Genomic DNA, 13,396 nt, shown 5'->3' with positions numbered 1-13,396 from the left:
ATTAAAAAAGAAAAAAAATATAGATGCTTATTCAGTTATAATATCAAAGAATCTGAATTAGGAGGGGGTAATCTCTCCACTTGGTATGGGGTAGATTTATACTAATCCCTTTCTTCTCTGGAATTTGAATCTAAAAATCTAATCAACTACCAACCCCCGGAAAAAGATCAGCCATCATATGAAGACTACAGACCTCCCAAGGATCTGAATGCATTTTTAACAGTGTAATGTTTACATCTACCACCCAAGTGTGACAATTCAAAACCCTTTACAGTACCTTTAGCATGTCAGCTGCTTCCTTCCTGCGCTGTGCCATGTCCTCAGATTCAGTCAGAAGATCATCCAATAAGGATGACTTATACAGCTGTCCTACTAACTCACTCTGAAGAGTATCTTTCACATGATTAACCAAAAAATGCATTACTGCCTTTGGCACACTGCAAAACAAAACACAACAGATGATCCATTAATTTAGAATAAAAGCCTAAGTTTTAAAACACGTATTTTCAAAACAGATAATGGAATCATCAAGCAATATTAATCTGATTTCATACTATAGTACTAACCTGTCCTGAATGTTCTTTCTGACGATAAGAAAATACGATTTGATGAGTCGTTCAATGACCTCACAATCTCGCTGTTCACGGGCAGATAGTTTTCGTGCAACAGGCACTGGCTAAACAGAGTGAGGGGAAGAAAAAATTTTTACTTGTGTGCCATTTTGAATCAGCAACATTTAAAAGTTCCAGAAGTTTTTGTGACTTTCAGTTCCTTTTGTCTTTTGAGGTGTTTTCCTAGCAATCTGGTTATCTTAGCGGTGTTCACCCATTTGCATGGCTTACCACATCCAGCAGATTTACAGCGTGGCCTTTTTGTGGACTCGCTGGCATAATTGGAATTGGTTTTGATTTTTCCTCAGCCAGTAACTCTTCAGCTTTGGAAGTTTTCAGCATTCCTCTCCAGTTGCCTGTTGTTGGTTCTTGACCACCATCTCCAACCCCACCACCACCAGCCGCAACCTGAAAAAAACACATTCCAAAACCTATTCCCACTGTATCATACCTGACATTACCTAAAGTTCATTTTCTTTGACAGCAGTCAAGGAGAACACACATCCAGTACCCATCTGGAATTTCCTCTATTCAAAAAGATGGTAGGTGGCATGTATAACTGGAACCCTGAGCTATCATAAACAAGAGGTTTTGTTGTCATTTCTTTGCAAGCCTCAGCCAACAGATTTAATTTTTCTTTATCGTTTGCTAACTTTAATATTCTTCCTCTTCTCCAACCCCTCTAACAGCAGATTGTGGGAAAAGCATAAACTGCCCTTAAAAACAAGAGTACTTATTAAAAGCACAAGGAAAAACAGCTGCCATTTAGCCTAATTTTTTCAAAGTAATCTCACACACTATTGACCTATGATCTCTCCAAAAGTTCTATGAACTCATGTCTCCAAAACTTCAGAGTTTTCTAAGTTAGCTTACATCTTTACTGGTCAACAAAATACCATAGAATAAAACTAATAATAAAACAAGGATACACTCACAATTCTTAGGCTGGCAGTGACTTTGAAGCTGCCTAAAATGTGGAAAGAAATCTAGTAATCACAAGTACTTCTGCACCTTCTTTTCTAGGATAGCTGTTAGTTTATACAAGAAAGAATGTTTAGGAAAATGGAAAAAACAGTAACTCATCAACATATAAGAATAGTTTTAGATGCTCCTTAAAAAGATCTTACAGAGTGTTATGGCAATTGTTAAAAAAATCAGCTTTCAAAACAAAAAGAACTGGGGGTCAATTATAGGGTGATGAATGGTTAATTAATTTTTCCAAAAGTCAGTTTGGGGTATCATTCTGAATCAAAATACTGGCCCAGATTGCCTCAAATATGCTAGTTAAGATATGCCATAGCTCAATACAGGCAGTATATTTATACACTAATGTTAAAATGAGTAACTGTATCTTTAAACACCAGTGAACGATTAAAAAAAAAAGTCAGCAAATTCAGAGTGATGCGAGGAGTGAAATAAAACTTAAAGCAATAAATCCTCAGCACAGTGGGCTGAGAGAAGGTAAGACCTTTATAAACTTTTGAGGTTCAGAACCTTACATCTGGACAATTAAGTGAGGAAAGGAGCCAAAGGCAGAAAAACCAGAAATAAGGATGGGTCTGAATGAGTCATTGATGATTTCATCTTCCCCAAAAAAAGATGATCAAAAATTGACAGTCTCAAGCGCTCGCAGTCCCTGTTTTGAATTTGCTTAAGCTGCCAAGGCACATGTTAATAAGCTAGGTGTTTAGGGTGACAAGGCAAACCGCATGGAAGCACAAGAAAGCAGGAGAGGGTTATCCATTAGTACTGGACAGAGCTCAGAGCCTTTAAAGAGGAAATGTTCAAAAGTATTAATTTTCATCTCTGGAATCTCAATTCCCTACCACAATATTAAAATCAAAACTAGGAGAAAGCCTGTAGTTGTTATTTAAGGAAATGTTAAAACTAGAACTAATGCCATCTTAGAAGGGTTAGTTAGGTAAGAGAAACAAAAAATGGAACACAGACAAGGGGCAGATGCTATGGTACAAACAGCTTCTCCAATGGTTTTGAAGACAGTGTTTCAATGAGAACCAAAGGTACATTTCCATTCTGAAGCAAGAGACTCACATTTTTAGTTTCTCTTCTGCTGTCCTGAATTAACTGTTAAAAGATATGTTAAAACATGCAGTTTAACAAGCAAAATTTAAATACCAATAGCCTGAATTTCAAAAATGCAGGATAATTTCCTCTTTAAATTATTTTTGTGTGCATCTTTATTACAAGCAAAGGCATGTCAACAATAATTTATAAAGTATACGCTGTTACATAATTTAAGATTCCTATTAGAATGAAATGATCTAACCTTAGCACAACAACCCACATTAATGTTCTGCTATTACTGTACAGTGTGGTGTCTCCAGATGATTATGTTGCACCAAACAACTAGGCATGCAGGCTTAGATTAAGAATCAGAACAGACCTTGCCATCAGCCTCAGCAGAAGCAGCAGGGGAGGGCTCCTGGGAGGCAGGTGCCAAAGCACTTGGAACTTTATAAGACTAAAGGCAAAAAATGCAGGGAAAGAAAATCAAGGATGCCAAAAGTGCATTCAGAAACGTTCTATAAATGTAAATTTTTCTGCTCTGTATCAAAATAGTAAAGTAACATGAGAAATAAAAGTAATTATGGGATATAGAATTATGGCTTATTCGTATTTCTTATATTATTGTCACCTTCGTTAAAAAACCTTCTTCAGATGAATACCTAAGAAAAATCCAAATTCAAAAACTTCATTTTTACTTTTGGAATCTGGTAAGATCTTTTCTGGTAAAGAATTCAAGATAACACATTTGTATACATACATTTTAATCTATGCAACTGTTACAGAAAACCAAAACCTATTATGTGCACATTATCTTCTCTCCAAAATGCCTTGTTACAGTAAAGTCATTTCAACTAATTTTACAAAGTTGATAAAGTCACCATAAGCTTTGTTTTAAAAGCTCAATATTTTGGGGTGCCTGGGTGGCTCAGCTGGTTAAGCCTCTGACTACTCCCAGTTTCAGCTCAGGTCATGATCTGGGGGTCTTGATATGGAGCCGTGTTGGGCTCTTCTCAGCCTGGAGTTTGCTTGAGATTCTCTCTCTCATTCTCCCTTGATCCCGCTCCCCCTCTCTTGTGTGCACTGTCACTCTCTTCTAAAATAAATCTTTTTAAAAATAAATAAAAGCTTGGTATTTAAAATTCACCTTTAAGCATTTTTTCTAATGTTTTCAAGATACCATCATCTTTTACTTCAACCTATTTTTAAATAAACTTGCATATCTTCACTCAAACAATGAAACAGTTCCAATGAAATAGTAAAGGGAGATGAAGAAAAGACTGTTCCTAGAACTGAGTAGTAGTAAGGCTTACCAATCAATCCTTTGCATATTGGGAATATACTTTTAAAATAGTTTTTTTTTACCTTGTCTCGTGATACAGCTGAAGGTAATTCTCTTGCTAGCCTGTTTCTCCTTTGTTCCTATAAAACACAACCAAACCAAACCAAAGTGATTATCAGAGCACTGAGATAGAAGCCTACTAAAAAATGTTCAGCTGAATTGAAAAGTGTGGAATAACTTACAGTATATCCTCTCACTGTTGGGACTCATGCCACAATTTTATTTTAAAACAAACAAATCATTTAACCCAATGCTTCTCAATCTTTTTTTCTGCCCAACACACCTGAAGGATACAATATAACGTCAGTTATAGTGGCTCCCTGTACCAGGGATTCTCAATTGAGGGGCAATGGGCCGACATCTCTGCCTTTCCCACTAGGCGTCCATGGTTTCAGCTGTCCCCACATAAACGTGTGCATAAGCCTTTAGCACACCATGCGGAATCTTCTAAGCGCACAAATGACAGAAAACGTAAGCCTTTAAAAATCACTCTACCCTGCACACCTCTGTGTTAAATTCACACAATTCCCACCCACAAAACCCTGAATACTGTGGTAGAGATTATCCTTTCAGGATGTTCCATTTCCTTTATTCTAAACTCTCCCAGAATAAAAGTAGAGAAAAACCTAATTTAACAGAATGACCACCCACTCTTCTAACTTGCTAATATCAGGTAACTGGTACAAAGCTTAAGAAACAGTGTTAAGTTCAAATCAACAGGTAGTGAACACCTACTGTATGTCAAGCACCATGACCGGTGCAAGAGTGCAAACAGAAAGATGGAGGTGTTCACAGCTCTTTCCCAGGGAGCGACAAAGACCTAGGAAAGCATTTAGGTTAAATAAAGTCAAAATTGCTCCTAAGGAGCAACCATTTTATGAGCACTCTCAAACCTGCAAAAAAGACGTTAACAAAGCTTCCACTGTGATCTTTTATACTTAAGATTTTCTTTTGACAGATACTTGGCTGATTTTCATTTTTCTCATGGGGAGAATCCAGTGATAAAAAAAATAGAGCAGACAAGAAAAATATGGGGATTTAACAACCTTCAGAATAAGGTTGTTACATATTGTACATATTGAAGAGGGACAGGACACAAAGCAAAACACAGGAAAATCTAAAGCCCAGAAATTCTCATCCTAGTCCATTACCAACCAGTTATGACCTCAGCTGGCCCTGGACAATGGTCCTCGTTTATTTAACTTTGTTAACTGGACAGGTTACCAACTCTTTCAAGCCCTCAGTTTTGTAGTCTGTTAACATTATCTAACCTTAAAAGGCTGTTGTAAAGATTACTGAGAATATCCAAATAATGTTCTTTGTCATGAATCATTAAAAACAGGGACATGCTCATTTGTTAAAAAAAAAAAAAAAAAACTTAGCTGAAATCATCATAAATGACCTTGTCAGTATCACAAAGTCCCATACATTAGTTTTCCATGGAAGGAGGTTTCAATGTTACAAGAACTAAATCTTTATTCTAAGTGTCTACATGCTAATTTTTACATAATGGTTACCCAGTGCCCTTTCCAAGTGCTTTAAAGTGTCCATTTTGAATTTTTCTTTTCTGACACTGAGTCACCTCTGCTAAATAGCTATAAAATAGTTCCCTATACCTGTTACAAAGAGGTGCTTGTTTCCTCCAACAGTGCCCAGCAAAATAAGCACTAAAAAAATACTGTTACCAATACTGGGCCTCAGACTCCTCATCTGTTTAACCAAGACTGAAGCGGATGACCCCAGGGTCCCTTCCAGTTTCCAAATTACATGCTTAGAATTTTCTGTCCATCCATATGCATAAAAGGAAATTTTATAAAGAAGAGGGCTCTTAAGGTCTTACTGGATTAACGAGTAAGCAGAAAAATTTACTGTTCTTGGATAAAAGTAGCCAAGAAAGAAAAAAACAGCATCTGGATAAATTGCTTTATCCACTAGCCTTGGCTGTGTGAGATCTTAAACAACATTGCAACATTCAACTCAAATGGGAAAAAAAAAAAGAGCTATGAAATGCAACCACCCCAGCACTGATGAAAATTTACTATTAATTAATTTAGGTAATTCTTGGAATGTTTCCTTCTCAGCTTTCAGAGCCAAATGAAAACTATTTTAAACACACTTAGTTTTGCACTCTTCAACCTGAATAAACTACAACAGTTACTGAAAGGGATCAGGCAGGCAGTCCTTCAACACTAAATCAGTGAATCCCAGGTCCCCTCTGAATTACAATTGTGTAAACAGAAAATGAGAAAAATGCCTCCAGGTGGTTTTGACAATTAAAGTTATGTAACAATGTAATGCTGTCATACTTCCTGGGATATGACAGACAATAAATGACATAGCCTATGTATGTTTTATAGTTATCCCATGCTTGGTAAATTTGATACAACTGATTTACAACAGATTTTTTTCTCTCTAAAGAGACAATTCAAATGGTATTTACCTCTGTATTATTGTTCATTAGCCCACATGCATCAGCAAAGTCTGGATGTTTTGTGTTGATATAAGCCAATTCAATCGCCACTAAGTTATGGACCTAGAAAAAAACAAAATTAGACCGTATACAAAAATACAGCGACCTAACTACTTTAGGAAACAAAACTTAGTAAACAGTTTTTAAAAAGACAGTATGGGAAACTGATGCCTAAATTAATAGTCAATAATTATACTCCAACTGATACATGTTATGCCATATAATTTGCTCTATCTTTTGAATAATTTACATCTCAGCATCTAAGAATGCATTTCCCCCTTTAGAGGGAGGGGAGGAAGTGACCTTAAGGTAGTTAGAAGTACTTTGCTAGAGGAAAAAAAAAATTCCCTGATGCAAACCTAAAGTTCCAAGACTTTACATAATTTTGCTACTAAACTCAGGTTCAGGGGCACCTGGGCAGCCCAGTGGTTGAGCGTCTGCCTTTGGCTCTGGTCATGATCCTGGGGTCCTGGGTTCCAGTCCCACATCGGGCTCCCTTCGGGGGGGACCCTGCTTCTCCCTCTGCCTCTGCCTCCGCCTCTCTGTATCTCTCATGAATAAATAAAATCTTTTAAAAATAATAAAACCTCAGATGACCTGCTAATCCATTTCAAAGTTTCAGTTCAGTTTCAATACGAAAACATTTCATAATCAGATATAAAAGCTGTTAACTTTGAGCAAAGGATACATTGAAAGACCTGAGATAATGACTGATTAGCCTTAGACACACAGTTTAAATATTGTATGTGGTCTGAAATCCTAATAACAATAATCAAAACAGGACAATAATCAAAAAGGAAAGTTGAAATTCATTTCCCCAGCATTGCAGAGAGATTAACTCCTTCAGCTGTCTGCCTTAACAAATTGGGTATTAGATGAGTACTAAAACATCAAGAACCAAGGTGAAAAGCATCTATTCAAATGAAATTCCAATGATTCTGTGCTGTCACTGGGTAGACACTGAGATCAGGCTAACTATATCCTGCTCCTCTCAGTCTGGGGGTTCCACTCGCTAGGGAAACCGCCAAATAGCAGCGCTCACATTCTATACTTCCAGGGATGGTTTTGTACTCTTTGTAAACCTCCACGGGGACTCGCCACCATCCTGAGCCAAGGATCCAAATGCACTTCTAGTGACCAGAAAGGGAAACAAAACACGCAGCCAACAAATAGAGACATAAGGCAATTTCAAATGCTTATCCCCTATTTTTGCCAATTTCAGCATTTTTAAGGATAGCAGTAACCCAGAAAAGAGCAGCAAGCAACCATGATATTGCAGTGTTGCATCATCAAACAAGAAAACTACAAGTGGCCAAATTACCCTGATGTACTAGAGCTAAAATAGTTTGCTATATAAAAGCTCAGTTTACCGGGCCTGATTATTAAACTAATTTTCCATTAGATCAGTGGTGCTATATAGTATAGCAAAGCTATTCACAATCGTCAACACTAACTCCATTCTTATGAAAACCTAGAACTGTAGGCTAACAGTGATTAAAATATGAAGAAAACTATACTTCATGCCAGAATTACTTGTGTCCTTTGAAATAAGAGTGAAGTTTACTTCTTTTTCTTCCCAATACACTGGGAAACATGGCTTAAACTCTAAAGTACTCCTATTGTTATACAAAAAAATTTCTTTAGTGGTTACCATGATGATTTGTGAAAATAGCAGCTCACCATTTCATTTGTAACAGGTAACCGCTTACGAAGAAGACAAGTCACTACTTCAACTATGGCATCATGAAGTTTAGGAAACCGCAACAATTCCTATAAATGATAGAAGAAAGAAAAATTTAACAGTCTACTTTGTTTAAAGGAAAATTAAATAATCACCAAAATACTGAATTAGATTTTAAGCAACAGATAGCATTACACTTCAAATCACTTTCAGATAAGGAAAAATGCAGATTTTTAACTTATTTTTAGCCCATCTTACATACTTCCTCCCAATCCACAAAACCACCGCTTCACGTCTATTTACTACTTAATCTGACACGTTACATTTCTCAGTTACCTGTGTACTATAATTGCTACAGTGCTGAATAATCCTTTGCATTTCCTCATGAACCAGTTCCACACAACGCAGGCTGGGTTCTTCCAGACGTTTGATTTGCCGCTTCACCAATAGCTCAAATGAAACTTCAGGCACAAACAAAGCAGGACGAGGACCCTAAAAAAATTTTTGAGCTCTTATTATAGCTATATTAAATTTTAATTCTTCCCTAAGTTAAAATAAATCATGTTTTTTGTTATTTTTCATGAAAAGTGCTTCCTGATATTAAGTATGAGGGCAAAAATACAATTCCTTTAAAGATATAGCTAATGGGTTAAAAATTATAATAAACCCTTAACTTTTTAAAAAATTTCTAAAAATTGAGCATACTCACAGTAGCATTTCTGATGGCAGTCAAAATGTCAATGGTGTTAAGGCCACCTAGTGGGTCAACAGATTCTAAAGTTCGCCCAAAAGTCTCATGGAAAATATAACATATCCTAGCACCACCGCATCTGAAAGGCAACGAAGTATATGGTTTCTATTATTATTAAAAGGGAAAGAAGCTACAAGTTAGAAGCCTTTCTATAAGCTTTTAAGGTCTTATTGTCTGATAAAGTCTCAGATAAGCAATTACTTTTAGATCATTTCCATGTGTTCTCAACTCCCTTATGAACCAGTTTCTGTAATTTTTTTCTTTTAATGAACAAGAGTCATTCCACAAAAGGCATCCATCACATGTGTGTATTTGCATGCACACAGACACACATACAGAATAATGGTCTGTCCAAAAACATCAGGTAACTAAGAAATATTAAACATCTTTTCTCTGCCCTTAGTTTCCTTGACTATGAGCTTTTTAAAAGACAAGAAATGATATCTTGTTTATTTCTGTTTATTCACAATTTAGAGAAAAGATAGGCAAACTTTTCCTGTAAAGGGCCAGATAGTAAATAGTTTAGGCTTTTCAGGCCATACGGTCCCTGCCACGACAACTCCATTCAATTACTGAGCACAAAAGCAGCTATAGACAAAAATACAAACAAATAAGTGTAGCTGTGTTCCAGTAAACTTATGCACACTAAAATTTGGATTTTAACATGTCATGAAATATTCTTTGAATATTTTTCAACCATTTAAAAATGTAAAAATCCTTCTTGGCCGATGGGCTACAGTTTTCTTCTGCTTTAAACAAATTAAATCTCTACTATCCACTACTTTCTTACCATAGTCTAAGAAGAAGGTACCAACCTACATTATGTTAAGTGAAATAAGCCAGACACAAAAGGACAAAGATTATATGATTCCCCTCATATAAAATATCTAGAATTAGCAAATTCATAGAGACAGAAAGTAAATTAGAGGTTACCAGAGACTGGAGGAGGAGGGAACAAAGAAATACTGCTTAATGGTTACAGAGTTTCTGTTGGGGTGAGGAAAATTTTAGAAATAGACACCATCTGATGCTTAGACAATATTGTGACTGTAACCAAATGCTATTAAACCACATTTAAAAATGGTTAAATTATCCATTTGCCTCCAACAGATCCTTTCTCCAAATAATTTTCCATAATGATTAAAATTATCCTTCTAAAATGGGTACTCCTCTGACTGAAAGTGTTTTATTTTCTATGGCAGGAAGTTCTCTAAATTCTGAAGATATCTGACTTTCCACAATCTTGTTCTCAGATGCCTTTGCTGCCTAACCGCCTGCTATGTCCTGCCACCGTACATGCCATTCCCCAAATACACCTTTTGCATTATTCTTTGCTGTCCCCCAAAGCCTAAAACACTCTTCTACTTATTGCTTCCCAAATCCTATTCAGAGCCCAACCTTAACACATTCTTAACTATGGCACTTACCCAGTCTCTCAGAGAAATGTAAATGATCTCTCCTCAATGTTTTAAGGCTTAAATGATTACACAGATAGATATCTGCTTTATTAACTACTTATAAAATTCCCCATATATAAGCACTTTTCTAGATATGCAGTATATTAAATAAGTATTTAAATAAAAATACTTGATTATACACCTGTTTGCCACCGAATCATGCCTTGTGTTATCTTGTTCTACCTTACCCACTAAGTGCTTCAAAGGCTCATCTTAGTAATCTGTATTTCCCCTCAATATGCCATATGTTTATATATATAATATATATTAATATTATATATTAATATTATATATTATAATATGACTAACCATTCACCAATTAGTTAAATACTGTCTTTATAGAATTAACTCACATAACAGGCCACCTGTGTCACACAAAAGTACACAGAATACACATACCAATGTGTGTATAATTTCACAAGTGGTAAAATCTGAATAAGCTCTGTGGGCTGTACCCTTGGTCCATTTTCTCATTTTGTTTTTGTACTACAGTTATGCAAGATGTCAACACTAGGGAAGATGGGGTGGAAAGATTAACAGGACCTAGGAAGGCATATTTATTTGCAACTTCCTGGAAGTCTATAATTATTTCAAAATTAAAAACTTTTTTTTAAAGTGAGAGTTCAGAGAAATGAACATTCTTATATATTGCTAACAGTAAAACAATATAATCCACTAACAGTATGATAACAGGAAGGGATTTTTAGGATGTTCTCCCTTTGATATAGTAATTCCATCCTAAGAATTTAGCCTAAGGGTTTACTCAGATTCATGCCCCCAAAATAGTCGATCAAAACACTGTTTATATTTAAATGAAACTATCAATAGTAGGGTACTGGTTCAAGACATGAGGGTGTATCTAAAAAGCAAAATACTGGGATCCCTGGGTGGCGCAGTGGTTTGGCGCTTGCCTTTGGCCCAGGGCGTGATCCTGGAGACCCGGGATCGAATCCCACATCAGGCTCCCAGTGCATGGAGCCTGCTTCTCCCTCTGCCTATGTCTCTGCCTCTCTCTCTCTCTCTCTCTCTGTGACTATCATAAATAAATAAAAATTTAAAAAAAAAATAAATAAAATAAAATAAAAAGCAAAATACTATGTAAATTTTAAGATTGATAATAGAAATGTATAAAATTAATATTAGTTGTTTGTGACACAATGATTTAAAGGAAATCATCCAAAACAGCATGATAGTGTTCTGATCTGATTTTTGAAGATGTGTAATACAGGCATTTATAATATTTTATCATTGCATTGAAAAACGTCTAAGTTCATGCCAAAATTAGCAGGGATTATTTCTGGATAGTGGAATTAAGTCATTTTGTCCTTCTGTTCTTTTTATCTGCATTTTCTTTTTTTTTTTCCATGAAAAATCATAGTGTGTCTATTAAAGAGACAAATATTTAAAAAGTTAAATTATCAATTATATTTAAATGCTTATCAAAGTCTTGTCTAAAAAAAACAAATTTACTGTGCTTTACCTAGTTTACAAAGCATTTTATTAACACATATGTCAGACAGCATCCTATTGTTTCTGCAAAACACTATTCTGCAAATAACAAATCATGATCAGAAAATCTCAGAGTTAAAGTCACTGTTACGAAAGCAAAAGTAACCCAGCAATTCAGATAAGCAAACCCATAGAGAAATTTTTTACTTACAGCTCTGAAGTTTCGATATATTTTGCAGTTCCTTCAATAGTGTTACAATATTCTGTGGCAAATTTGGTGATAAGCTGGAGCAGAGTAGCACTTTTATCGTCGACCGGCTCACCATAGCTATTGAGGAGAGACTGATACTGGGCAGCTAGAACATTTATCCTGGTTTTCAGCTCTGGTAAGCAATCTCTGATGTGATGCATCAGTAACCTAACAAAGGTCAGAAAGAAAGGATTCTTACAGTAAAGCTGTGTATTCTGAAGACCCAAACAGGTCAAATTTTTAATGTGCCAATAATGGTAAAAGCTGTCAAATAATTTGTCCTGGCAGGAAATAAAGCAATATTAGGCTGGAAGTAAATGCTTAGTGTGAAAAAAAGACACGATGATACTTGAGCCCACACTTTTTACATTTTTCAGACTAAGTAATCATTTTCACTGTGCTGAGTATCCACAGTAAAACAGAAGTCAGAAATCAAAATTATGTAGATAGAATTATACTGAGTAGCTTACTTTCTATGAGGTAATTGTAATTAATATAAAAATAATTTTTTCAATTTATATCTGGCTCTCTAGCAATCGCTACAATTTGATGGGTTGAACACGAACAAAGAATTTAGTCAACACTTTTTAAATTTGCCTTCAACCCCATCTTATTAAGATCCAAGTCCATGAGCCTTTATTTAAGGAATACGACAAAAGTAAGAGAAAACAACTTTCATTTCAGTCATTTAAAAATCATCTAGAAAGCTTTTCCAGTCCCTCTACCATCAGTGGGTATTAAGGATTCAAGGTATATACTTTAAATTCTTTTTGTGGATAAGAACAGAAGACATCCGAAAATAACAATTGGTTATGTAAAAAATAGACATTTTAATTTAGTTCCTGAAACCCCAAGGGGAAATTAGTCATCTGCTATTTAGTTCTATTATCAAAAGAGTAGACTGTCAAGAACTTCATAATTAAGACATTTTAAAATTCCCTTGAGCACTCCTAGACTACATAATTTAATGCCAGTCACCTGAACAAAAAGACATCTATCTACATTACAAGAACCTACTGTACAAGAAACAAAACATGAAACTGTACACACAAAAATGTTATGAAAAGGAACTAAAAATGAGAGCTCACAGACACCTATTGCCAAACCAAAAGACCATATTTTCCAAGAGTAAAAACGTTACCTGTTTAAAGTCCTAGCAAGATACTTTGTTCCATTTCTGTTAGCCAGAGATGGGTATTTCTTTTGAAGGAAAGCATATTCATCACGGATTGAATCAGTTACACTCTTCTTATTGTTAATGTCTAGTTGGCTCCTAAGGTTGAAAAATAACAAACTGTTTAACTAAAGTCAATTGTGGTCCTCTACATACCTTAGATGATGATGGTAGTAGCACCAGACA

The 13,396-nt window shown here is 35.6% G+C and overlaps 1 protein-coding gene across 7 annotated transcripts in view; it reads right to left on the bottom strand.

The window, feature by feature from the left end:
• Positions 1-13,396, bottom strand: part of DNM1L (dynamin 1 like) — a 52,784-nt gene that overhangs the window by 1,831 nt on the left and 37,557 nt on the right. For 3 of the 7 annotated variants that reach the window (XM_041735976.1, XM_041735978.1, XM_041735982.1), the window contains 12 exons: positions 13,178-13,309; positions 11,998-12,204; positions 8,839-8,959; positions 8,466-8,621; positions 8,129-8,218; positions 6,419-6,511; positions 4,002-4,058; positions 3,016-3,093; positions 2,664-2,696; positions 843-1,019; positions 567-676; positions 278-437 (listed from right to left, as the gene is read on the bottom strand). In XM_041735976.1, the coding sequence (XP_041591910.1) occupies positions 278-437; positions 567-676; positions 843-1,019; positions 2,664-2,696; positions 3,016-3,093; positions 4,002-4,058; positions 6,419-6,511; positions 8,129-8,218; positions 8,466-8,621; positions 8,839-8,959; positions 11,998-12,204; positions 13,178-13,309 (1,414 nt within the window). The remainder of the gene's footprint in view (positions 1-277; positions 438-566; positions 677-842; positions 1,020-2,663; positions 2,697-3,015; positions 3,094-4,001; positions 4,059-6,418; positions 6,512-8,128; positions 8,219-8,465; positions 8,622-8,838; positions 8,960-11,997; positions 12,205-13,177; positions 13,310-13,396) is intronic. The other 4 variants (XM_041735977.1, XM_041735979.1, XM_041735980.1 and 1 more) reach the window with 2 other exon arrangements.

This window comes from Vulpes lagopus, chromosome 21 (assembly GCF_018345385.1).
Source record: "Vulpes lagopus strain Blue_001 chromosome 21, ASM1834538v1, whole genome shotgun sequence".
Taxonomy (NCBI): domain Eukaryota; kingdom Metazoa; phylum Chordata; class Mammalia; order Carnivora; family Canidae; genus Vulpes; species Vulpes lagopus.
Note: the sequence above shows the minus strand (reverse complement) of the source record. Positions and strands in the feature narration are given on the sequence as shown.